At 52.7% G+C, this 24,761-nt stretch overlaps 1 protein-coding gene across 10 annotated transcripts in view; it reads right to left on the bottom strand.

Moving 5' to 3' along the window:
- MROH1 (maestro heat like repeat family member 1) overlaps positions 1-24,761 on the bottom strand; it is a 115,784-nt gene that overhangs the window by 26,860 nt on the left and 64,163 nt on the right. For 5 of the 10 annotated variants that reach the window (XM_043509859.1, XM_038388451.2, XM_043509856.1 and 2 more), the window contains 15 exons: positions 23,346-23,492; positions 23,149-23,175; positions 20,563-20,685; positions 20,019-20,098; positions 19,335-19,470; positions 17,948-18,043; positions 17,220-17,324; positions 15,881-16,016; positions 14,432-14,544; positions 11,571-11,723; positions 9,835-9,989; positions 8,678-8,843; positions 7,621-7,817; positions 6,330-6,423; positions 5,463-5,554 (listed from right to left, as the gene is read on the bottom strand). In XM_043509859.1, coding sequence (XP_043365794.1) covers positions 5,463-5,554; positions 6,330-6,423; positions 7,621-7,817; positions 8,678-8,843; positions 9,835-9,989; positions 11,571-11,723; positions 14,432-14,544; positions 15,881-16,016; positions 17,220-17,324; positions 17,948-18,043; positions 19,335-19,470; positions 20,019-20,098; positions 20,563-20,685; positions 23,149-23,175; positions 23,346-23,492 — 1,820 coding nt within the window. The remainder of the gene's footprint in view (positions 1-5,462; positions 5,555-6,329; positions 6,424-7,620; positions 7,818-8,677; positions 8,844-9,834; positions 9,990-11,570; positions 11,724-14,431; positions 14,545-15,880; positions 16,017-17,219; positions 17,325-17,947; positions 18,044-19,334; positions 19,471-20,018; positions 20,099-20,562; positions 20,686-23,148; positions 23,176-23,345; positions 23,493-24,761) is intronic. The other 5 variants (XM_038388452.2, XM_038388455.2, XM_043509861.1 and 2 more) reach the window with 3 other exon arrangements.

Genomic DNA, 24,761 nt, shown 5'->3' with positions numbered 1-24,761 from the left:
ACATAGATGTAATGCTGCATTTTAGGGACTGTTCTGACCTCTGTTTAGAAACACAGTGTTTTCATACACCTTTTCCTAGCGTGGTATGAAAAGTTAGTCCAGATCCACTTCTCTGTAAGCTGCCAGCCCAGCCCAGCCCAGCCCACAGGGGCTGTGTATCCAGTTAACAAGGGAGCTGCTTTCCCCATTCAGTTTTTGGTTGTCAAAGGCCCCACAGGGAGGAAGCCCCTGACAGCTGGTAAGTCTGACTTGGGGACTGGTGAGATCTGACCAGAGCCTCAGAGGCACTGCATGAGCTGGGAGAGGGGTTTTGTTCCTCATGGTGCCCAGTGGGGACAGACTGCTGGTGAGTCAGGAAGACAGGAGTGTCTAGGAATGGCACTCTATAGCTGAGGGTCCCCAGTCAGGAAGAGCTGGTCACACCATAGCATAACCCTGGATGGCCAGTAAATGTTCCTGGCTGCATCACAAGAGGTATGGGGAGGGCTGTGGTTTGAGGGGACTAGCGGGAAGTCGAACAGTTGCACTGTGGCCAGACTTGCAGTATAATTAACAGCATGCTGATCAGGGTACAGCAAGGAGATCCTAGTACGTTCAATTTTGTGTTTTTCTGCATCAGTCTCCAAATAACTCAGTCCCCACACAGCAGCTACCTCAAGGGAATGGATTCCACGGTGGAGCCCAGGCAAGGGCCTGCTGGAGGCCTGGCCAATGAACTAGGCGAAGGAGACCATGTTCTGTAGCTGTCCTGGAAACCGTAGACTCAGTGACTGGGCCATAAGCCATGACCCCTCAGATGAAAAGTTAAGAATGCAGCCCCTGCCCAGTTGGACAAGCCATGGATATTAAGGTGCTTGCTTGCTCTTTAGAAAGCAGAGGGCAGGTAACTGTGCACAGAAGAGTCTCAGCTCAAGAATCCCCCTATCCTCTAACAGGGATTGGTAAACTGAAGCAAGACACAAAGCCAGTGAGCCACATCAATAGCCTCGAAAGTCAGTTGTTCACTAGGTTTGCTTTTTCCAGTGTCCTATAGCCACTTTCTGGCTTCCCAACAAAAGCCCATCTCTTCCAGGGCCTTTTCCTGCCAAGCTATTCACCTTGACCAGCTCTTTGGCATTTAAATATCAGCAAGACTTAGAATTCAAAACGTGTACAGGAAATTATGGATATTGCAACCAGCTGCTCCCAGGAATTTCACATCTCTGCATTTTTCCTGTACCTGGGACAAAAGCGATTTTCCCTGCATTAATCAGCAATGACTTCAGACGTAGAGCCAAAGTTCACCTGTTTGCACCCAATGCAGTAAGAGCAGAACCAAATCCCAGGGACTGGAACGTTGTGCTGTCAACGTCAATGGGCCAGGCAAGTCTGGATGTAGTTGGTAAGAGACTCTTCCCCCCCACCCCCACCTCCCCAAATGTAGCCATTTGATCAACCAATACTTCACTGCAGCTTCCTGCCCTGCAGCAATGCTGCGGCTCTGGAGTAACACCTGCAAAATTCAGCAGAGACCAGAGAGCACTTGGCCTTGCCTATGTCAGGTTTCTTCCAGTTGGTAGTCAAATCTCTAGATCCCCAGAAAAAGCCACCTTTTCACTTGAGCACAAAGGCCACATTCAAGACAGTCTTCAGGGAGCTTTAGTCACATGCCTGCTATTGACCTAATTAACCCTGTATTGGAACCCTTTCCAGTCCCGCCGCTCGCCTTCAGTCTCCACTATGCCCTATACCACTCTGCTAGGTGCTCTTTGGGAGCGTTTGCCAACAGAGTTGGAATAGCCCCTCCCTCCCCCCGAGGGACCGTACGAGTGCCTCACAGTCCACTCCTAAACTACCTGAACCAGAGAGAACCCTGGAGAGCCCCCCCCCGGGAGCTGCAGTGCAATAGTGACTCATCTGCTCTCTTCCAACGTCAGCTCTGAAGACTTCTAGGATACTTCAGGGACTCCCTATCCCTTTTGCAGCCAGCATATTGCAGGGAAGAATAATCAGTTCCCGCTCAACAGAACTGGGTCTTCTTGCCACCTGAAACACACTCTCCAACAGGTCTGGCCTTTGCTCTGCCTGACAAGGGATCAGAGGGGCCAGTGACTGTACTGCTAAAGGGAGGCACTCGGGAGGAAGCATTTTAATGCTTGATCCAATCTGTGGCCAGTGGCACTCTCAGACAGGGCAGCAGCAGTCCCACTGTATTTGGATTCTTGCCCCAACTGCTCCAAGAGTCAGTTTTTTGGAGGAAGATCTGTAGTTTCTGGCTCCTGCATCTCCCTCCCTGGGAGGCAACCAATTGCTCCAAGTTCCTTTAAGTGTTCCTCATGTTATGGTGGTCTGGGGTCTGGCTGAGATCTCTCACTGTGCATCTTTTCCAGAAGTCATTAAGGAGGAGGAAGAGCGCTTTGAGAGAACAGACAGTTCTGGGTGCACACAGCCAAAGCCACAAAGAGTGCAAGTGACTTAAGGAATGGTGAGAATTTCTGTCAGGGTTCACAAATAGGGTGGCTGTCAAGGCTCCCGCGAGCGCTTCCCGGAGAACAGAACCCTCCCAGAGCTGGGCTGGAGAGTGGAGGACGCAGCCAGGAGGAGGAAACAGCAGCCGTGTGGAGCAAGCTCAACTTTAGCTTGAGCCACTTGAGCAGATTTTTTTTTTAAATTTTGTTTTAACATGTGGTCTAAATAAAATACTAATCAGATAGCAGCTTTGCTAGCCAGCGTAACAACCTGTTTCCATTCATTACAACTTTGGGCTGGAAAAGCTACCAGAGGAATTAGTGGCAGCTTTCCAAGCTGAACACAGGGCCTATCAGGCTTTGTCAGATACAGTTTGCATCACTTTAAAAAGTTTGTCATGGGCAGCCACTAATTCAGACTCTGTCCCCCTTCCCCCAGCAGACAGAGCACAGCTTTTCCTTGCAATTGTCTCAGCACAAACTGATGAATGGAGCCTGAATCACCTAACGTGGCTACAAGTCCCAGTTCTGGGTCCATGCAGCCTTCCCCATGCAAGTCGGATTTCCCTGAGTAACAGGCCACAAAAAGCCACAGTAAAATCTGCAAACCACCCCCCTCCCCACCCCCCAACCAAGGGGACTCAGGCACAGCTTCCCCTTGCCTGATAAAAGTGGGGCAGGAATCTCCAAACATCAAGTGCAGCATGTGCCTCATCTATGCAAACCTTATAGTCCGAGGGCAAAGGAGGGTTTTTCCCCCAACCAGATTCTGCACGTTTTGCTGAAGCCGCCCTGGGCACCTGTGACCACCTCCAGTGACTGCAAAGGATCATGGAGGCAAAGCAACCCCTCTTCAAGCCGAGGCAAGGAATTTGGAAGAAGAGGCACGTTTATAGGCTAGTTTTCCTGGTTCACTGGCGTGTTCCCCATGCGGTTTTGAAGGCGGGTGCCCCATAGCAGTGATCTCCCCAGGAGCGTTAAGGGTGCAGCAGCAGGACACAGCTTTGCTTTGCTGCCACATGGCGCATCAGTCAGAGCCTCAAGGTCATTTTAACAGACTGAATTCAGACAGCTTGTGGGCATGGCTGACCAATGGGCGGGCTGAGATCTGGGCAGGGAGACTGGAATTCACCCAAGGAGCGCTGGCAGAGACCCAAACGTGCAGCCTCCAGCATGCTAGTCAAACCAGTGCCATCTATTGGTACCAATATAGAACTGCCTATCGCCTTTCCCCACGCAATGAAAGAAGTGCTGCTTTGGATGCAATGAAGAGCGCGAGTTTTGTTTCCTTCATGCCAGTAGGTGGGGGGGTGCTGGGCACAGCAATCCTGGTTCAGTGCCATCTAATGTGGGCATCGTCCAGTGTCTGCCTGGGGAACAGCCAGTCAGACTCCTCCCCAAGATCACATCGGCCCCAAGTCTTACCCCTCGTGCCAAAGAGGAGAGTTTACAGAATTGCCCCTGCTCGGGTGGGAAGAGGGTGTTTGAAAGCATGTTGTGCTTGTCCAGGTCTTTCACACAGCAGCAAGGGAGAGGGCAGCTCTCAGCAGGGAAGGGACATTGTCAGAGCCTACACCCAGAGTAGCAACTTGGGAGCAAAGACAGAATCTGAAGTTACTCAAACTCCTTTTTGAACACGGCTGGCCCTTCATACTGCCTGCGACCCCCAGAAGCAAGATCAGAAAGATGGCTTGTGTACCTCAAACCCTGGACCCAAGCCAGCAGCACTTCCTGGCTACTGGCCAGCTCCAGCCAACGGGAACCCCCGGACTGATGAGGCTTTGCAGTGAGGCACATGTGCTGGGTGTAGACGCAGTCAGTGAAGTTACACCATCCCTCAGCTTCCAGAGCAGCATTCAGCCGCCCCATGATCATGGACAGCAGGGCACAGGGCTGGGCTCCCTCAACACAAGCTCAGACACAGCTGGGAGGGAGAGCCAGCCCCGTACACACCGCGTGGCAACGGAGATACCAGCAGTCACCTCCTACGGGAGTTTGAGGCCACTGCATCATCCAGCAAGTCTCTTCAGCAGGTTTGACTGTGGCCAGCACCACATCCCACCGAATCTGTGGTTTGCTCCTCCAGTTCTGGGGCGGGGAAGATGGACTAGCCCCCACTGCATGTTGGGCTTCCTGCTGGAAGTTACAATCCATCCAGGAAGCTGGTGGATGAGGAAGAGCGTCATGCCAGGATTGGCAGTGCCAAGGAAGCTGTAGTGGTGCCAGAGGCAGTAGAGCACTGATGACCAGAACCATAAAGCATTTTCCAGGCCACACGATCCGGCCACAAAATGGTGCAAGTTTGATACGTTCAGGAGCAGCCTCAGGGCACATGACGCTAAAGTCCCAGAAACCTGCCTGCCGGTCAGCAAGAGACATCTCACACACTGCATCCTGACTGGCTCTTGTCTGACGGATCACTCTACCAGAGGGTGCCCTCCCTCGAACGTGTTCTCTCTCAGCCATCAAGCACTCAGTGCCCTGTAGGAGGGATCAATGCTTTGATCTACATTTGTTATTGACCAAGACATTTGGCAAAGAACTCAGGACTGATCACGTTAGATGAGGAACTCTGCCCACTGAAATCCAAGTTCAGGGCTTGTCCACATGTGCAATTGCTCTGGAATAGCAATTCTGCTTTAAATTCATGTCCTACCTTATTCCAAAATAGCTGTCGTGTGCAGATGAGCCCTGAGGATCACGAATGCATTAGGCTTACCCCAGTTTCCCAAACTCTGCCAGAATATTTCATTTGTAAACACTGCGCACAGAAGACACGTGCGAGCAATCTACTCATCAGTAGCCACATGGGAAGCAGCTCCAGCATTGCAGGTAGCCAGTCAGAAAGCCTTAGCACGTAGCCCCATTTGGGCTTTATGGACAATAAAAGCAAGCGTCACTGTGCAACATGGAAGGAGACACAAAGGTGTGGAACCTAAGCAAGAACTGGGGAAGATCTGGTGGAGGAGGAATCTGAGTCAAGCTTGAAGGGAATTAGCCATACAATTAACTCACTCAGAGGGGCCACAAACCATGACCAGACTGAACGGAGGGATCCAAATGAACTGGAGCATGCAGGGCCTGACTCTCGGTCGCACATGAATGTCCTGTATGTGCACAAGAGATGATCAAGAACAGAGGTCAGAGTAGGCAGATATCACAAGCAGAAGCAACTCAACATGTCACTCATTTAGGCACAAGACTTCCTGAAGAGGTGGCTTAATGCTACTAGCGAGAATGGGTCTGGACAGGCCAGTCTCACCTCTTGGGCAGCTGGAGTGTGTGAATTCATATCCTGTAACTTCTGCTGTCAAAGCACCCAAGCCAGTGGTGTGAGGCAAAAGCACACAATCACCCACAAACCGCATGCGTGATCCTTGCCCTTTACTAAATGGTGAGGGATAAAGCGCCTTAAAGAAGTCTCTTCTGTTTGCAACAGTGGTATAATTTTCTGGCCCATGAACAACATAAGCCCAAAGAAAGATTCAGTCTCCAGCTGCCCTGTACGTGGGAGAAGGGTGTACAGATCAGACCTGAGCGTGCCTGAAGGGCAGCACCTCTAGTGTTGTGCTCTAGACAAAAAGTCCTTGGAGCCATAAGTGTGTACTCCAGCAGCACCTACAGCTTGGGGGCTGGGTTACTATTCTGCACAGCTAACATCTAACTTATTCTGCAAATACAACCAAGTCCTTTCAATTGGGAACTGTGGAGTTACAGATTGTGCAGGGATCTAAGTATTACCACTGGATATAAATCTTGGCTAGAGACGAGAGACAGAACTGCTAAGTTGTTTTAAGAGTAAGTGGATCACGTGCTTGAGGGCAAGGGAAGAAAAAGCTTTGGGGGATGCCCTGTAAGACAAGAGGCAACGCTTGCGTGTACCTGACCATTGCTGCTGTCACTGGAAGAGGCACTCTTCAGACTGCTGATGGGGTGGTAGGTCACCCAATGACCAACCAGCTTTTGGAAACCGGGCCTAGAAAGGGGAGTTTGCAAGACGGCCATTACAATGCAATACTCTTCAAGTAGGCACTGCCACACAGGTTCAGGGTACGCACGGAGAGAGTGGCGGCTTTATAGCTTTTCCATGGTGCTCACCAGTCGTACCCAAGCCCCCCCACCCTCCCATACCTAGCCTCACTGAACAAGTGGGGAATGAGGCAGAGAAGTCAGGAGGGCAGCACAAGATCAGACAGGAACAGAAGCCAGGTCAGCGTTCACCCACAAAGCCATCTTTCCTCATGAGGGCACAGAAGCCCTTTGGCCTGAGGCACTGCAGAAGAGTAGCCTGGTGACCTGAGGAGACTAGAAAGGCTGAAGACAGAGAGCTTGGAATATCCTCCATGCACCAGAGCCATGACAAGTGCCAAAAGCAGGTGTTTCCCGGTAACGCAGGAAGGGATGGTCATCGGCAGGCTAAGCCCAGGGAGTCAGGAAAGCAGTCTGCCAGCACTGTCACAGGGAGCCGAGGACCAGCGGCTGGGTGCTGGAGGCGATAGGTGGGACAGGTCAGAGCTCTGCCACAGCGTACGCAGATCAGAGTCAGAAGTCCAGGGACTTGGCCACTTTCCCAGCCTGAGCCCCTCCCTGCAGGCTGGCAGCCATAGCACTCAGGACAGTCACAGGATGGGGACTGCATTGCCCCCTCTGCAGCAGCACACCCTGAGAGGAAATGGGGAACGTGATTCCCCGTTCCAGTGCGTCAGTCAGCGATTAAAATGTGCCATCGTTTGGGTCTGCAGGAGACGGAGCAGTTTGTATCCCAATTTCCCCCGGACCCCATTTCCAAAAGGAGCACGCGTGTACGGGCAGTTTGGCAGAGGGGGAGGCTGCACAGAGGACATGGGGAAGAGCTGCAGGGCTAGGTCAGGGGACACCATGCCCTGGAAGTAGCAGTAGGCCAGAGCACGGCGCACACCACCTCAGCATGTGGTGAACAATGTCGCAAGCACAAGTGTGGCTGGAGATTGATCCTGTTCTGTGGAAACTCGAGCTCTAACCACAGCCTGTGACTCAGGCCTTCATCCAGAACCCGTTACAGGCTTCATGTGATGCGCCAGCCATCCGATTACATGCAGGCAGCATGTGTGTGTGTGTGTTTGTGAACAAAAATCAGTTCCACATGGCAGGTAAAACAGCTGCCTCCAAGCCCCCAGCACCCTCTGCTCTCTACCTGCAGGGGTCCAGGTTTCTGGTTCCTTGGCTACGGCTGGAACTCTTCCTCTCCTTGGACTGCAGGTTCTTTGGTAGCTGGACACCCACGGTGCAGCTGACTCGCAAAAGGAGAGCCACAAACAAGTGTGGGTAGAGCCCCATCACTGCTGCCCCAGACTCTGGAGCAGACATGATCTCATGCAGAGCACATGTGGCCTGAGAAGAGAGAAAGAGGATTAGGAAGGGCCGGGGCGGAAGAGAGAAATCGTCTACTCCCCACTAAGACCTGTTAACGATACTCGGTAGGTTATTGACTACAGCAAGGAGAGCTACAAATCCCCTCCTCCAATTTAGAGACTAACAAGACCCCAGCAACCAGCCCATTGTTCAGCAGCCCAGGCATGGCTTTGCTGTAGCCAGAGTTGGAAACAAAACAGTTTGATTGTAAACTTGCATGTTTCTAAAATCGGGAAATGGGGTCTGAGATTGGCACCTGGCAGGGAGAGCACAGGAGATCTCATAGCTTGAGTTTTCAGGCAGGAAAAGCGCGTGCACATCATGCACACAGCTTGCAGAGCCCTGCTCCGGCTGATTTAAAGACCTGTAATTACATGGCCCAGAATACACAGGGCTGTAAAGAGGGGAGGGAAGGGAAGGAGTGTTTGCTTTCAGCATGACGGATTTTGTACCATCTGCACTTGGTGAGGAGGAGGAGGAGGAGGCGGGGAGGAGGAAATTGTCACAGCTGCTTTACTCCTTAAAAAGCTGCCAAGCAGGGATTAGGTTTTTGATGGGATAAAACGCAAAGTGATCTCCCTAGAGGATGAACACCTGAGAGGTTTTTTTTTTATGAGCCCATGGATTAGCTCTAATAGGCATTATACAGTGATGCGTTATTTCCAGAGTCCAGGCCTGGCCCAAACACCTGAGCTGAGGAAATGAACAAAGCAGGCCAGGTGGGGGGGGGAGGGGTCTGGAATGCCATCTTCCCTGGGGGCTAGGAGCCCGGCTAACAAAGCATGGCCCCTTTGTGCCGGGGGAAGGGTGGCAAGGCATGGGAGCGGCAGGATACTTACAGCAAAAGGGAGGGGAGTCGCGATGCGCTCATAGGTGCTCCCCAACAGGAAGGATTTGTTCTCTTTGTATGGCACATCCCGATTCACCTTGTCCAGGAGCAGCTCCAAGATCTGTGGCGTGAGGGTTGGCTCCGTGGCCAGCGCCTTCCACATAGCACAGGTGTGACTAGGTTTTGACAAACAGGAGGATTAGTTTTGTACCCGAGCTGCCCCGTTAGTTTGCTACTGGCTCCTAGCTTTGAGCAGCAGGAAGCCTGCAAGTGTCCCAGCACAAAGCTGCTCAGCTCCCCACTTGAGGACAGACATGGGTCTCCTCTCCTGGCCTGCAGTCCAGAAATAGAGCGAAAGTGCTACCCACCACCCCAGGGCTTTCTGCCTGGCTCCGCAGCTGTACTCGCAGCCTAGCTAGGACATCCAGAATCCCGCCAGAGGAGAGGCAGGAGAAGAGCCTGTGAAGATCCCCATGGATGGAGGGAATTGGTCTGTGACATGGGGGGGTAGGACAGAGCCATGAGAAAAGAGAAGAGAAGAGAAGAGAAGAGAAGAGGGATGTTCAGGATTGACATCAGATGAAGCCTCTGGACAACCCAGTGGCTCCCGCTGCGCACACCCCTCCAAAGGGAAAGGCTGGGGGCTGCCCGGCTGCAGTTGGATGAAACACTCCCTCTGCATGACACCCTAAGTTTGGCAAGGTGCATTATGGGGTTTTCCCCTTCCTCAGGCCATGATCAGCTAGCGGGGCCTTTGCTTTCCCCATTCCCTTAATTCCTATGCCTCTAGCACCCCTGCCCCAGCAGGGTCACAGTGGGGGTCACATGCAGGGAGGGGGGAGGGGGATACGTGCAATAGAGGTGCGAGGGCAACCCCAGGGCCAGGGCTGGATGATTCTGGGTAGGTGGCCTACGCCATAACAGACTCACTAATGCAGGCTACCACACTAAGCAATTCCAGGCCCTTTTTAAAGACAGCTCTCCCGACAAGTGGATGTGCTGATCCCTGAGCACAGGAAGGGCATTCCAGCAGGGTCTGATTACCAGGGGCAGGAGCCAGAAGATTAGCTGCAGCTTAAATGAAAGCTTCTCCGAAGCCCAGCTCCTCCGAGAGGGAGAGCAAGAGCATGCAGCACACCAGCCAATGCAATGGTGCGAGCCGGGTACCTGTCAAAGGGCAGGGAGCTGCCCAGCAGGCTGGACACAACCGCTGTCTTATGCTGGGAGGCCAGGATGTAAACAGTCTGCTGAGCTGCTTTCCTTAAGTGCTCTTCATCCACCTCCTGCAGCTTGTTGTGAATCAGAGCCATGATCACGGGCACCTGGAGGACGAGAGACAGAAGACGTGTAGAGAGGAGCCGGGACAGGTTCCCAGCACACTGCCTGGTTTGCTGCCCAGACCCAGGGCGGCAGGGCAAGGGGCCTTCCAGGCAGGCTGCCAGAAGAGGAGTCATTAGCTGGCTAAGCTATAGTCTATGGTACATCTTACATCCTGCCATGCTGGGGGCCGACAGTGATCTGGGGCAGGGCCCTTAGCCCTCTGGGGTCCCGAGGAAGGGGAGAGGCAACAGAAACGAACGTTAGCCAGCAGTCCTCTCCATAGGAGCCCCCCAGCCCTGCTTTTCCTTTGCTGCGCCCAGCAGCACTTTTCTGGGTAGAAGGATGGAGGGGGCTGCATCTGAAGCCCATGAACACGACTCCCCAGCCCTCCAAGCACCCCCAGGTCCTGAGCAGCTCCCAGAGGGACAGGATGAAAGCTCAGCCCCTGTACCACGCCCTCTGCTTAGAGCCCAGTGTCACAGACAGCCTGCCAGCTATGTACGCTAATCACACTCACCAGTGAAGGCCCAGCTCCTGGAAAGGAGCCCGCAGGCCGAACGGCGGAGCGAGCCGCACAATGCAGTCGAACAGGGCGGTCATGCACAGAGTGGGCCTGGCAGCATACTCCAGACAGGAAGTGCAGAGCAGCAGGGTGCTCTGTCCCAAGCTGTGCTCAGGTTTGGCCCTGGACTCAGAGGCTTAGCTCCAGTTTGGATTTCAGAAGCTGGGCTGGACAGATCTGACCAAGAGGTGAAGCACGGAAGCTGGAGCAGCCCCAAGCAGGATAGAGGCTAACTGGGAGAGAACAGCCCAAGGAGTGCAGAGGGAGAACTGCTTTTTCCAAGAGAGGGAAAAGGGGGGGGGGAAAGCTTGGCCCAGAAGGTAGAGGAATCAGATGAAAGAAGCCTCACATCCAGAACCTCTTACCCCCCCCCCAGGCTTCCAGCCCTCCTGCCCGGCAAGGCCGCCAAGGATCTCACAGGGAGCCCCAGTAAAGCACTGGAGGCCAGAATGGCTGATAAACCCATGGAGCAAGCCTGGCAGGTGGCAGCTTCCCTACACCCGCCAGCAGGTGACTCCAGTTCCAGGGCTGCAGCTCCTGCTCCAGAGTCGCTTGGGCAGGCTGGGGAGCAGGACAAGGATGCTGAGTGATGCCCAGTGACTAAAAAGCGGCACTGATGGGGCAGAGGCACAGACATTCCTCTGCCCAAAGTTCTTTGCGGCCTTGTCCTGCTGCCACAATATTTACAGCCAGAGCTCTTCAGGGAAGGACCACCTAGCTCAGAACCTGCCCCATTTCCCCCCAGTTGGTGCACGAATGTGCCAGTTCCTGCCTTGCAGAACATATTCCATAATCTGACTGCACCCTTCATCTGGCAGTAGCACCCAGACACCAAGCCCTTTCCCAGAGTGGGGGCTGCTAGAACTGGGAGGGACCAATGCCCTGCTCAGACCCAGCAGCAGGGGAGAGCACGGCATAGCAGAATCCAAGAGCCAGCTCTCTAATGGAGGTCTCCTTTTGCCCTGGAATCCAAAAAGTAACCGAGGGAAAGCAAAGGCCAGGAGAGAACCTAGGGCTTTACCTTTTCCAGCAACACCCCTCCACGCTCCTTCAAGAGGGCGTTGATCATGACAGCAGCAGCTCGAGAGCAGTTCTGATCAGGATCTGCCAGCCCTTCAAACATCGTGAGCAGAAGGCTCATCAGCTGGTCAGGTGGGAGGCGCTTCCCAATCACCTAGCAAAGGAGAAGGGAGGAAGAGATGTTAGATTTAACATGCTGGGGATTAGAGCACCTTTAACCAATGCACTTAAAGGTCACCAAAATGCAGACACATCTGGGGCGAGACACAGCAACTAACAGCAGTGCTGCACAACTCACAGTCAGAATAAAGAACCTTACGCCTGGCTACTGTACAAGGAGGCAGAACATAAGGAGTTGGAATTTGGCCAGAATACAGTCTGTCACATGCCATAGAAAGGGTCTTAGAATAGAAAGAGTGTGACTGGAAAAGCTCAGGACCCTGGTTTGATTACCCCCCTCCCCCCGCCAGCTGAAAGCCAGCAGCCCCAACCTCCCACTGTGGGCCTGGTTCCCTACTGACTGAGGGAAAAGACCCCAAAGGAACACCTGGGTGTGCCATAGATTACGGCTCTCCAGCTGAGAGAACAGGCTCACAGCTCCAGGCCTCTGCCATGGGGATCTCCGTGTTCTTTAAAAATCAAGTCTGGCCCAACCACCGCGTGACCTGTGGGGTGAGTGCCACCCTCTCTAAGCTCTAGGGTGTGATTGAGAAAAGGAGGAGCTCCTTAGCCAAGGAGCTGACATTCTAGCTTAGACGAATTTAGAGACTGCCAGAGGTGCAGTCTCAGAGCAGCTTCAGGCTGACCCTCATGAGCTGCTTGCTCCTGGAAAGGAGCGGGGACTGCACTGGGCAGCATGGACACTACTTCTACTCTGGAGTTAGCTGATCTGTGACTAAGCCAAGGACTTCAGTGTCCAGAGCTTTCATTTCATTAGAACTGGTCACTTCACAAAGGGAAACTGAGGCAAAACTGGGCATTTAGAACTGTCCACTTCGCACTCGGATGCGGCATCAAGAACCTGATGTATGCCATGGAGCTGGTGAGGGGGTGTGGAAGCCATGCTACTGGGAGAGATGTGGCCCCAGCTGTGTCCCTCACATTTACCCCACACTGGCATGTCAAAGCAGAAGGGCCTTTAAAAGGCAATTGTGCTCTGTGGACAAAGGCGTGGGCTGGACTAAGATGCAGAATCCAGACACTTCAGTGCTCACACTGCCGGAGAGTTCTGTTCATCTCACCCGCTGGGGCAGCTCCTCCACCCTGCAATGGGCACCTGTGCTCCCAGACCGGGTACAAGGACCCTGAGAGCTCACAACTCCCCTGCTACTATGTTCATGGCCACTATCAAGTGTGGCCACAACGACGGGTCGATGGTCACTCCAAGGACAGCACATCAGAACCCTCTTCAGGATCCCTGAGGCACAGACAGCTCTGGGGCACTGCAGGACAGCTGCCATTTTCCTGCTACTTCCCAGCAGGAAGTGCAAATTGCTGACCCTTTGTGAGAACAGATGTGCTCGCTGGGGGGCACACAAGATGGGCTAGTAGCTCCAGGCCAGTGGTCCTGTCCCCCTGCCTATTGTATACATTTAGTCTCAGGTGTGGACCCGTTTCTTTGGAGGTAGGGTCAGGTTAGTACTGGAGTCAGAGGGGCAGAGACAGGCAAGCGATTGGCCCTGCTCTGGCTGTCCACCCCCCTCACCAGGAGAGCGGCTCCCACAGGCCCAGATGTGCATGTTCTAACCTCCAAGTGCAGAAACTGACCCTTGCAGCAGGCCTGCTCTCCCTAGCGAACGTACCTGGCCAGGGTCAGCTGGGCTTATGAGCACATCGGATCCTACTGGCGGAGAGGGCAGGATCAGTCCTTATGCCCACAACCCCCATGCAGGAAGGCAAGAACATTGTACCACTGCACAGATGAGGAAGTGGGCAGGGAGGGGATGGGAGGGACTCCCAAGATCTAGACACCTCAGTGGCTAACCCAGGAGTGACACAGCTTGCTGATGGACCATCCTCGGCCCACTGTGCTCTCCCACAGCTTCCTGGGGCACTCCAGGGTACAGCTTCGCAACTGGAAAGGCCTCTGGTTACACCCTCAGCTGCCAGACCAGGACATTTCCGCACCAATAGCTTCACCCCCCTCAGCCAGTGTCTAAGGCCCACATCACACCACCAGCCACAAGGAGCAGTCAGTTCCCCTTAGGCAGGTTGGGTTACTTACCCAAGCCCAGGTATTTTGCTTATCCACACAGAGGTGAAGGCTAGGGAGTTTGGAACGAGCGGAAGGAGCTCGAGGGGGCAGGCTTGAAAGAAGCCAGGTGTTCCCACTCTCCTCTGTGGGTGTCTCCTCTGAACTCCCACAATGAGAGGTAGGGCGCCGTTTCCAGGATAAGAACCCTTCTCTTTAGAGGGTAAAAATTCACTTGGACCAAGCTGGTTAGCGCGCTTTGGGACAGAAGCCATGTCCCTCATTCCACTGACATGAGAGTGTACAGGACACACGGACAGGCACTCCTGTTTGGAGCTCTGGATTTGCAGTTTATAAAAACAGGTGCCCAAAAGCAGTCACGGGGTTCAAAAGCAAAGCCCCTCACATGCCATGATCTGGCTGTTCTGGACACTGGTGTTTAGAGCACTTCTGTCACCAAGTGCTCCAGGCTCTGAGCAGCCCCCTCTCTGTCATCCAAACCCAACATGCGCCACCAATACCCCACAGTTGGGAAAAGCAGATTTCAGGGCACAGTAGCCTCCAGGTCACAGACAAAGGGACTGGAGGCTTCGTGGGCTCCAGCCCCAGAACGTGACATTTACCCTGAAGAGACCAGGATTCAGTGGCAGGTGCAGGGCTCTCAGCCTTACCATGGCAATGTTGTAGCACGTATTGAAGAGAATGGTGAAGTCAGGGTCTTCCAGGCCTTTCTTCAGGTCTTTCAGCCTCTCAACCATCTCATCTCTATAATCGTGGGCGAATCCTACATGCAAGACAACAAACAGCAGACTTAGCAGAACTGCTCCTCAGCCATGACTTCACCACGTGCTTTATACTTGGCACCAACACAGCACCTCTGAAGTGGTTGGAGGTCCCACAACAGGATCATTATGCCTCTTGGCCCCCTGCCCTCCCCCAGGAGTTGGCACCCTATCTTCCCCACCTGAAAGCGGGGCTCTAAAGGTGAAGCGACTCACTCCAAAAAGCCCCCTGCAAGCCAGAACTAAACCCAGAGTCTGAACCCCCACTCTGTGGTCGAGTCATGTTTGATAACCAAAAAAGGGGGAACAGAAACCTCTTATGTCATATATAGCCCGCTTTTCCCCTGCAGCATCCCACAGCTCCACTGACTCCTTCCCAGTGGAGGAGCGCCCTCTCCTGGGCAGAGAATTTTCTCCTCAACTCCAGGATCACGGCTATTATAGTATTTGTGCTGCATAGCGCCAGACAGCTCCAGTCACAGAACGGGACCCAGTTGTACTAGTTCCGTTTGTACGGCACCACCAAGACAAAAACTTTCATGGAGCTGACCAAAAAAAAAATAAAATAAAATAAAAAAAATGCATTTTTCCACAAAAAGATTTTCTGCAAGAAAATTTCAGTTTTGCAAAAAGTAAATCAATTTTCCATTGCGGGGGGGGGGGGGGGGGGGGGAAGAGATCAAAATGACTACTTCCTGGCTCCCCATCTGGAAGGCTCCTGTCAATTTCACTTCTGACCTGTGGGCTAGCTCCAGGAGGTGGAGAGGCAGGAAGCGAGGACTGTCTGCCTCGCTGCTACCTGGAGTGTGGGGTCAGGCTGAGCACCAGCCTGGGAGGCTATTGTCAATTTCACTTCCCACCTTCCCTGCGCCCCTCCCCGCTGGAAACTGAAAAATTCCACTGTGGTTCTCCCAGAACTGAAGCTCTTTAAATCTCAGAGGAAACATTTCATATTTTTGGTGTTTCATCCTGATTTGGGACAACTGTGTGTGGAAAGGGATCCACACCCTCCCCTGCGAGCTCTGAGCCTAACCCCGCTCACCACAGCACAGAGGATATTGAAGTGATTATTAGGACATTTGAAACCTGAAGCTTACGGGTCAGATATTCAATGTCTTCAAGAGGGAAGAGGGCTATTCCTTTCCGAGCACGTCCCACATCCCACTCAGAAGAAAGTGTCAGCATCTAGTTTCCAGGCACTCCCTGGTACCAGGCAGTGACGCAAAAGGGGGATTTCCCTCCCCACTGTCTGCCAGACAAGAGGGCTCCCTCGGCACTAGCTGGTGCTGACAGTCCTAGGCAGCGACACCGCTCTCCCTCCCCATCCGATTCATTTACCTTCATAACACAGCTGTATGTAGAGCAGATAGTAGGCGCAGTCCACAGCATGCAGGCGAATGCTGGCAAGGGAGTCTGAACACCGGGGGGAGAAGAGTGCAACCAGCACCCCGAGGTTATAAAAGGGCACCACAGTCTGAGCAGTAGAGAGGAAACAAACACATGGGTGTTAATGAATGGTGTGTCCTTGGTATGCAGTATCAGCAGGGCAAGTGGAACAGGTCAGGAGTTACCAAGGGAGGGCATACAAGTGGGGTCCCTCAGGGATCACCTCGGGGCCCAGTTGTGTCCAAAATCATTGATGAAGATATTGATCATGGCACAGAGAGTACACTTATTAAAAAGTCTGCAGGCAATACCAAGCTGGGAGGGGTTGAGTGCGCTTTGGAAGACAGGATTATAATTCAAAATGATCTGGACAGTCTGGAGAAATGGACTGACGTAAATAGAATGAAATGCAATAAGGACAAATGCAAAGTGCTCCACTTAGGAACAATCAGTTGCATACATACAAAATGGGAAATGACTGCCTAGGAAGGAGTACTGTGGAATGGGATCTGGTGTCATAGTGGATCACAAGCTAAATACGAGTCAACAGCATAACGCTGCTGGAAATAAAAAAAATAAAAAACAAAAACAAAAATGAACGTCATCTTGGGATGTATTAGCTGGAGTGTTGTAAGCAAGACACAAGTAGTAATTCTTCCACTCTCCTCTGTGCTGATTAGGCCTCAACTGGAGGATTGTGTCCAGGTCTGGGCACCACATTTTAGAAAAGATGTGGACAAATTGGAGAGAGAGAGTCCAGAGAAGAGTTTAAAGATAAAAAGGACTAGAAAATATGGCTTAGGGACAATTGAAAACACGGGGTTTGTTTAGTCTGGAGATGAGAAGACTAAGGGGGGACATAACAGTTTTGAAGTACATAACAGGAGGAGAAAAATTATTCTCCTGAACCTCGGAGGCTAGGACAAGCAGCAATGGGCTTAAATTGCAGCAAGGGCAGTTTAGGTTGGACATTAACTCCTTGACAGGAAGTTTTTCCTAATCACTGGAATAAATTGCCCAGGGAGGTTGTGGAATCTCAGTCATTGGAGAGGTTTAAGAGCAGGCTGGACAAACACCTGTCAGGGATGGGCTAGATAATACTTAGTCCTGCAGTGAGTGCAGGGGACTAGACTAGATGACCTCTCGAGGTCCCTGCCAGTCCTATGGTTCTATAGACCAGTGCAACAGGGGATTGAGTTTCCTGCTCTCCGCACCCCCTATTGTGAGCGAGGTGGTGCAGGATCCCCATTACTGGGTGGGATGGGCATGTCCTTACACTGCATTTACTTACACTGACATTCAGTTTGTCCCGGTAGAACTCCAGCAGCGTGGCACTGACCTCCACTGCTCGCTCACGCTCGTGCTCTTTGCTCGACCTGATCCATGGGCCTAGATGCTGCAGAGGCAGACCCGAAAACAAGAACTCAGAGAGGTGGCTGAAGGATTGTCCCTAGACCTCAGACCATGGAGCTCTACGACACAGCCCAGGGCCTATGGCATCTACAGAGCATTGCATGCTGGGGCCTATCGGGGTTAGAGTGACAGCCTACACAGGACACACAGTTATGCTCAGGAAGATAACTGCAGTCTGAGGGATGGGCCAATTCTCACAACTCTGGGTTCAAGCAACTCCCAGGACCAAATCTGCCTAAGGGCAGATGCTGCCACCTTCCATCTCTCTATGGCACACGTGTCCTTTGGTCCACAGACTGCCCAACGAACTCCCAGTCTGTTCTGTTGAACGAGGAGAGTACTGGGCCCTGAGACTAGGGGTGCTGCTGTGTAGGGCTGAGCAGGCACGGGCAGCCCAGCTAGCCATCGTGTGGCTAGTGAGTACCAGAGGTGGCTGAGATATGGGCACCTCGCTTTAGGCCCCAATACCAGAGACTAATGTTGAGAGAGTGACCAGAAACCCATATCATCTTCCTCCCTTTGCTCAGCATTAGGGTGGTGAGCAGCCGGCTAGGTGGTAGCCAGGAGCCTTCCTACTCTTCCCCTCCAGACTCTGGGGCCACCCACCTCGAACATGCTCTGTAGTCCATGGGGAGTCAGGTCCTTCTGCAGCATGCTCTTCAGCAGTTCCTTAAGGGCACTGATGGTGTCATAGTAGAGAGTCTATGAGGAGGAAAAGGCACGACATTACCACCAGGTGACCGCTCAGATCTATCCCAGTGGAGTCGGTCTGGCCACAGAAGGGCACCGAGCTTCGCGTGAGGCCTGTGCTAGCAGCTTGCTGCAATAACTGGCATAACATGGAGCAGCAGCAGCTGCCTTCCTCTTGGGTACAAAGGTGCAGCTCTCAGAGACACAAGGCCCAGCAAGTGAGGCCTGCCTGTAACTGGAACTGCTCAGCCACACAGTCTAGTGACCCCATGGGATGGAACTCTTAGAAGGGAATGGCGCCAGCTTAGGCTGCATGGCACCTGCTAGCTGGGGGCTGGAAAAGGAAGCACAGAAGTTTGCTAGGCTTTAAAAACCTCCCCATTCCAAAATCCAGTACTTCCTGACTCACTAGCATTTCTCCCAAGTGTGACAAGTCCCAGGAGGGCCTTCAGGCCCCACACGATGCACTCTGGTTCACAGAATTGATCCCAGAAAACAAAGAGGGTTCCAGACTCTGGAGGGAAAGTTTGTAGGAGCTTTATTAAAAGCTGGTTTGAGCTGCCTGCCCCTGAACTCTGGTTAATGGGACAAGCCCAGAGACACGGCTTCAACTCCTGCTTTGCAGTTTATGTGAAAGCTGCCCTCTAAGTGCAGTACAGAACTTTAGGGGCTACTCTTTAGCGGCATGTTGCAATGGCTGGGTGGCAAATAACCAGGCTGTTATTCGTTACAGCTCAGCCGTATGTAGATCTTCGAACAAAACCCATCATTTCGCCCTATGGGCTTTCAAAGGCCGCACAGAGAAAGATGCCTTTTCCACCAAACTGACAGTTTGCTGGGTGCCTGGGTTGTTCTGATTTGGCTCTGGAAACGTGGTATTAATACACCTGGAGTTTTTGGAGGCTTATCAGTAAATCAGTGTTTTCTTACTCATGTTTTGTGTGCAGAAGTTTACGGGCCAGATTTCCCCAAGAGGTGCTGCACTGGTCAAGTGAAGGAGAATTGACACACGTATTACACAACGGAAAGGCACCACTGACAAAGATCTAAGTGGCTCATGGGTCTGGTCTGGCACACACAACTTTCCACCATAAGGCATCAGTTCCAGTCCAGCTGAGATCAGTGACTGGCACCATCTCAATGCTGTTCTTCAGAACAGACATGACCGCCGGACACCAACTCTGAATCCCACTGGTGCACTGACAGAACTAGCTAGGAGCAGAGAGGGCACCAAACACCACACAGACGTCTAGCTCAGACAGCTCCCTTCCCACCTCAGCCCGCTGGCAGTTCAATTCTCTACCTCCTTGTGCAAGGCGTCTGGCACGTGCCCATCTCTTTCCTTCAGGACATCCAGCGGAGGAAGGGCCAGCACGCTGCTCAGGCAGGTTTCAATCAGTTCCACGTGATCAGGCTTGCTAAGCGGAGGCTCCAGTATGCTGATTGATGAGTTAAGGGAGCAAGTGAGCAGCTACATGCAGTTCTCTAAAGGGAGCTACTTCCATACCAGTCAGCATTTTAATTTGCATTCTTGCTGACCTTGCCACATAGCCAGTGGCAGAGCTGTTCTCCACATTTGTGTCAGGAGCAGACACATGCTGCAGGATTTTTAACTCTAGCTCAGAAACAAAACACTCTCTCTCTCTCTCTCAGAATTTAAAATGAAGAGTGAGGCCCTTAGCTTTCTATTTTGCATGATGAGATTTTAGTGCAGAGCCTGAGCAAGACAACCAAGATTGACTGTTATTAGCAAGTGCATAACACAGGTGGGGAGCGGGGGTGGGTATGGTTACTAGCTAGAAGTTTTCTGCAAGGATTGTCTTGATCCAAATTCCTGGGGTGTACATATGGACTGGGGCACACGCTGGCCAGGCACTTCAGATTTGTACTTGGTTTTCATACCACTCACATGAGACGGCAGCTCAAGCTGCCTCGGCAGGTGGTTTCTCATTATTTCCACAGAAGTGGGAGTACAGGGAAAGGATACACCAGGTATGTGCAGGAGATCATGGCTCTCTGGCGAATAGGAGTTCTCAGCAAGTCCAGTGGTTCTGTTTTGATAAACTCCTAGCATGCAAAGGGAGAGAGTTTAGCAGAAATCCAGCACCATCTCAAAGGCAGCTCGCCCTGAGCAAACCACAAATGTTTGGACCCAAAACATAGGCCACACAAGGTCCAGGAATAACTCCACCTCCACAGAACAGCCATGCAAAGCCATGAACCCTGCCTTCCAGCCAATCTCCCCACACAGCCTCCCACGCAGACCACCACTGACCCTGGACAGTCACCACACCTCCTTCCCACCTCCAGTCTGCTCATTTGAGAGTCAAACCATGCGACCATCCTCCGTTTTCAGTCTCTGCATGCCTCGTTCCCCGCCTGCACTAACTCCCTCCCTTCCCCCAAGAAAGGGGACAGACACTCAAGAACCTCCCCCAGAATCCCGGGCTAATGCAGAGTTGTGTCCATCTAACCCAGCCCCCCAGTCCTGACCTAGGTCTCAAGAGAAGCAGCCCAGAATTTCCTCTTACCATCATCTGAGCTAAGAGCTCTGCTTTGCGGGAGAAGATGAAGGCATCAGACTGCGCGCTGTTATAAATGGCCTGGCTGATCATGCAAATGCTCCGAATGAGGCACAGCTTCAACGTCAAATCCTGAGTGCAGAGAGTGCAGGACAAGCAGTGAGGTGCTAAACCCAGATGTATCTACCCACACACGGACGGGGGTGTACTGGGCTGGCAGGCTCAGCCACCTGTCAAAAGTTGAGCACAGCAGCTCTTTCCTCGCCTGCCTCTATTCTGGTTGTTCTGCTGTGGGCTCAGCCAGCTCTGCCTCTCATCCAGGTTACAGCCGCTGAGGCTGGTCTACACCTAAAATACAGGTCGAGCTACAATGTCACTCGGCACCGGGAAAGCTTTAGTGCCCTCAGAACAGTACCTAGGTCAACTCGGGCTGTGTCCACACTGCTGCGGGAAGTCGATCTAGGTGCCGCAACTCCAGCTATGTGAACAACATAGCTGGTGTCGACATGCCTTAGGTCGAGTTACCGCGGGGTCTACGGGAGAAAGTCTCCCGGCGACTTACCTTACTTTTCCCCTCGGGGGGTGGGGGGTTAGAGTACGGGGTCAACCGGAGAGCGATCAGCAGTCACTATGGCAGGTCTTTACTAGACCCACAAAATCGACTGCGGGTGGATTGATCTCAGAGCGTCGATCCCTCTGTAGTGCAGACCTGACCTTAGTTTTAGGTGTAGATGTGACAAGGTTGACAAAAGGATTCTTCGTCAGCCTGGCTTCTGCCTGCCGGAGGCAGATTACCTGCATTGACCGAAGGGGCTTTCCTGTCAGCATGGGAAGCGTCGACACCATGACGCTAGAGTGGCACAGCAACAATGGTGTCCCTATAGCACGGACATCTCCTCCACTAGCACGCATCCCAGCTCCCGAGGGCTTGCCAGCCAGCCAGCGAGCTCCTGATCCGAATGCAGCCTCCACCCAGCCAGCAGTGTGCCCGAAGAGACGCCTTGCACCTCCCACCTGATGAAATGGCACCCAAGGACAAGGTGCACGTGCTGGAGATTCAAAGCACAGAAGCTGCCACCTTAAAGTGAGACTTGCTCCAAGCCCAGTGTTTTTAAACTAAAAGCTCGGGAATCTGCATTTCGGACAAGGCCTCCGAGCCTCCCGAGGAAATACCATGGAGCCATCCAGCAGCAGGGCCGAGACACACGCCTCACCAGCAGACAAATGTGTCCCTGTCCATTACTACTTACTCTGCTGTAAAGAGCCAGGCTAACCCCCCGGCCCACAACAGGTGGGAACATTCCTTGCACTGCCCATGGCTTTGCCAGTCACCCCACAAGACAGCAGACAATCCCTTACAGCACCAAAAAAGGGACTGCCGCAGGGATTAATGTAGAGGGCCCTGATCCCTTTAGATCCAGGGTATGCGATAAAAAGGACTAAAGCCTGGTTCTCCTCCTGGGTACGTGCAAGTTGAGACACTGCTCTGCTCCAGCCACAGCTCCCCAAATGAAGGCATAATCCTAGTGCCCCCCCCTTCACCACCCCCCTCCCCGGGGACCCTATGGAGATGGCTGTGGAGCCAGCAGCGTGTTTGCCAGTGAGCGTCCCGACCGCTCAGTGTGCCCAGAAAGCCATGGTACAGAAGTGGTTAGTGCCAACAAGAAACCAGAAGGAAAAGACATTAGTGAGTCTGGAGAAGGTGGTGTTCTGGCCTGAGATTTTAACTTGAGCTTCACAAATGCCACCTTTTGTTCCTCAGTCTTTTATAGTAGCAGAATGCAGCTGCCTTCCCCTCCCCAGACAGTGACTTGGGTATCTGGCCACTGAACACCTGCTCTGGGTGGTTAGGGACTTTTAGCTGAGCTGTGAACTGTGGCTAGACCTCGGGAGTCATTAAGCTTCCCCACCTAGTTACATCAGTGCTGCTCAAATAAGCTGGGACGGGTGAGAAAGGGCACACCAAGGTCTAAGGGGCACCTGTGCTCTGGAAAGCAGAGCACCGGAGGGGCACGTGGGCTCGGGGTTATTCTCTAGTTTCTGCAGTACATGCACAGTTTGAACACACGAGACTGACAGACCCGTCAACACCGCCTGGGGTCTGTCTCCTTTTCGTGCAGTCACCAGTGAGAGGTTCTGCAAGGCAAAGGAGGCTGTCCAGGACACCTGTGCAGCCCGGTAGCTTTCAGTGAGTTTGCACAAAAACTGAGTGCAAGGGGAACCCTGCTGAAGGCACACAAAGGAAGGAAGAGACTCCAGCTCCCTCCTGCTGACCCTGTGGGGCTTTAGTGACTACAGCCAGCCGACCTGGAGAGCAGAGTGCCATTTTAGTCTCTTCCAGACCAGAATCATGCTTTCGGCTCTCGGCCCCTCCGATAACAAGCACTTAGCCACAGGGCGACTCTGCTGTTCACCCAGTAATGGTCTCATTCCTCCCCAATGCCAGACTTCCCTGCTGAGAGCACTGCACAGAGACCCCAATCACGAGCACTGGTATTTAGTAAGCTAATAGTCTCCTCTCTAGAGAGATCAAACAGAGAGACAGAGAGGCAGGCAGAGCAGAGAGTAGGTCAGATTTAATGCCTCACACTGTACCTTGGTTTCTACCTTTATTCCCAGAACCTGAACAAGTAAAAGAAAAAACATGTTAGCAAACACTGAAGTGAGCTGCCTCCTCCCAAGACACGGCATGAGCCCCTCCAGGGATTAGCATGGGCCCTTTCAGATGCAGCATTTGTACACCCAGCTAGGCTGCTCTCACTCGTTCACATGCACACGGGCAGGTCACCTACCTTGGTGTCAAAGTAATGGAAGATGTTCCTGAGAATGTCTGCTTCGATTCTGGACAGCACGAGTTCTTTGGGGGCATACCTAGCTACGTAGCCATAGCATAAGATCAGGGTGCTCTTTATCTTCTCCACTTCATTATCGCTGCGGTCCTGAGACAAGAGAGAGATAGGAAAGAAACTAGAGAAGGAAGTGACCTGTTGGGCCACCCAGTCCCTCTCCATGACAAGGCAGGACTGGTCCCTACAGGACTGGTCCCCTTGGCCAGTCTGTCTGTGGTCCTGGGATGGGACCTCCCGACAGGGGGTGGGGCTCAGATACTTCTGGTTCCCTTTGTATTAATCTTCCTGTCCATGCTGCTGTTTGCAGCTCCCCTGCAGATTTCATTACCATGCTGTTTACATGCCTCTGCCGGAGTAACGTGGTTACTAGGACACGGGCCAAGAGAGGTCTGTGGCAGTCCCTAGACTGCCTCCAGGGCCAACCTGTGCAGGACCATAAATGGAGTGATGCTGAATAGCCACCAGTTTGCAGAGCACATGAATCCAACTTAAGAGTATCCATGTGAGAGACTGGTTGTCTATGAGAGTTTGGGTTCTGTGCACTAGAATTACAGTCAGCAGGGTGGGTTAGCCAGAGAATTCTTTCCAGCTGCTGACACTTCGCATGCCCGATACCAAAGTAGAAAGCTATTCTCTTGCTTCCTTTGCAAACACCTCCGCCATGTACTGCCCTCACTTTGCTCCGCTGTTACTTGCACGCAAGATAAATATTTGACAACTGTAGTTTCTGGTGATTGCCATTAGGTGGTGAACACCGATAGCCTGCCACAGGTGGGTATGTCGGTCACTCCATGGAGAGCAATCTACTTCCCTCCCAATAAGTGCAAATTCTTGGTTTGCCATAGTGGGCCGAGTCAATGGTCTGAAGCAACAGTTCTCAGACTGGTTTGTTTCCTAGGGGGCTCCTTTCTCAAGAGGTTTCATGGTAGGATGTGGGGGCTGGGGTGATGGGCCTTACACAAGGTGGTCCAGAGAGCCATTGTTCTAGAAAGCGGGCAGCTCAGAGTAACCTTGGAGGGCCGACTCCCCAGCACAGCTGGGCCTCTGGAGTGAAAGCATTGCAAGTTCCCCCCTCCCAGCGTGGAAGAGCAGTGACCTTTCACAGGCTGCTCTTTACGAGTGGGAAGAGCTTCTGCATCTCTGCAGAGCGGCTTGGCCCCCGCCAGGACATGGCCCTCCTGCCTCTAGATGGGTTTCCTCCCCCAAACCTCACGCCCATTATACTGTGTGCACCTTTGGCCAGAATAAGACTATTGACCCCTAGCCTGGGTCAGTCTGTTGCATGCGAAGGGCCCATAATTTGGGCCCAAGGAGCACAAAGCACAGTGAGGGTGAGGGCAGGAGATTATTCTGCAGCGC

The sequence above is a fragment of the Dermochelys coriacea genome, chromosome 2 (assembly GCF_009764565.3).
Source record: "Dermochelys coriacea isolate rDerCor1 chromosome 2, rDerCor1.pri.v4, whole genome shotgun sequence".
NCBI classification, from domain to species: Eukaryota; Metazoa; Chordata; order Testudines; family Dermochelyidae; genus Dermochelys; species Dermochelys coriacea.
This window is presented reverse-complemented; position numbering and strand designations above follow the sequence as displayed.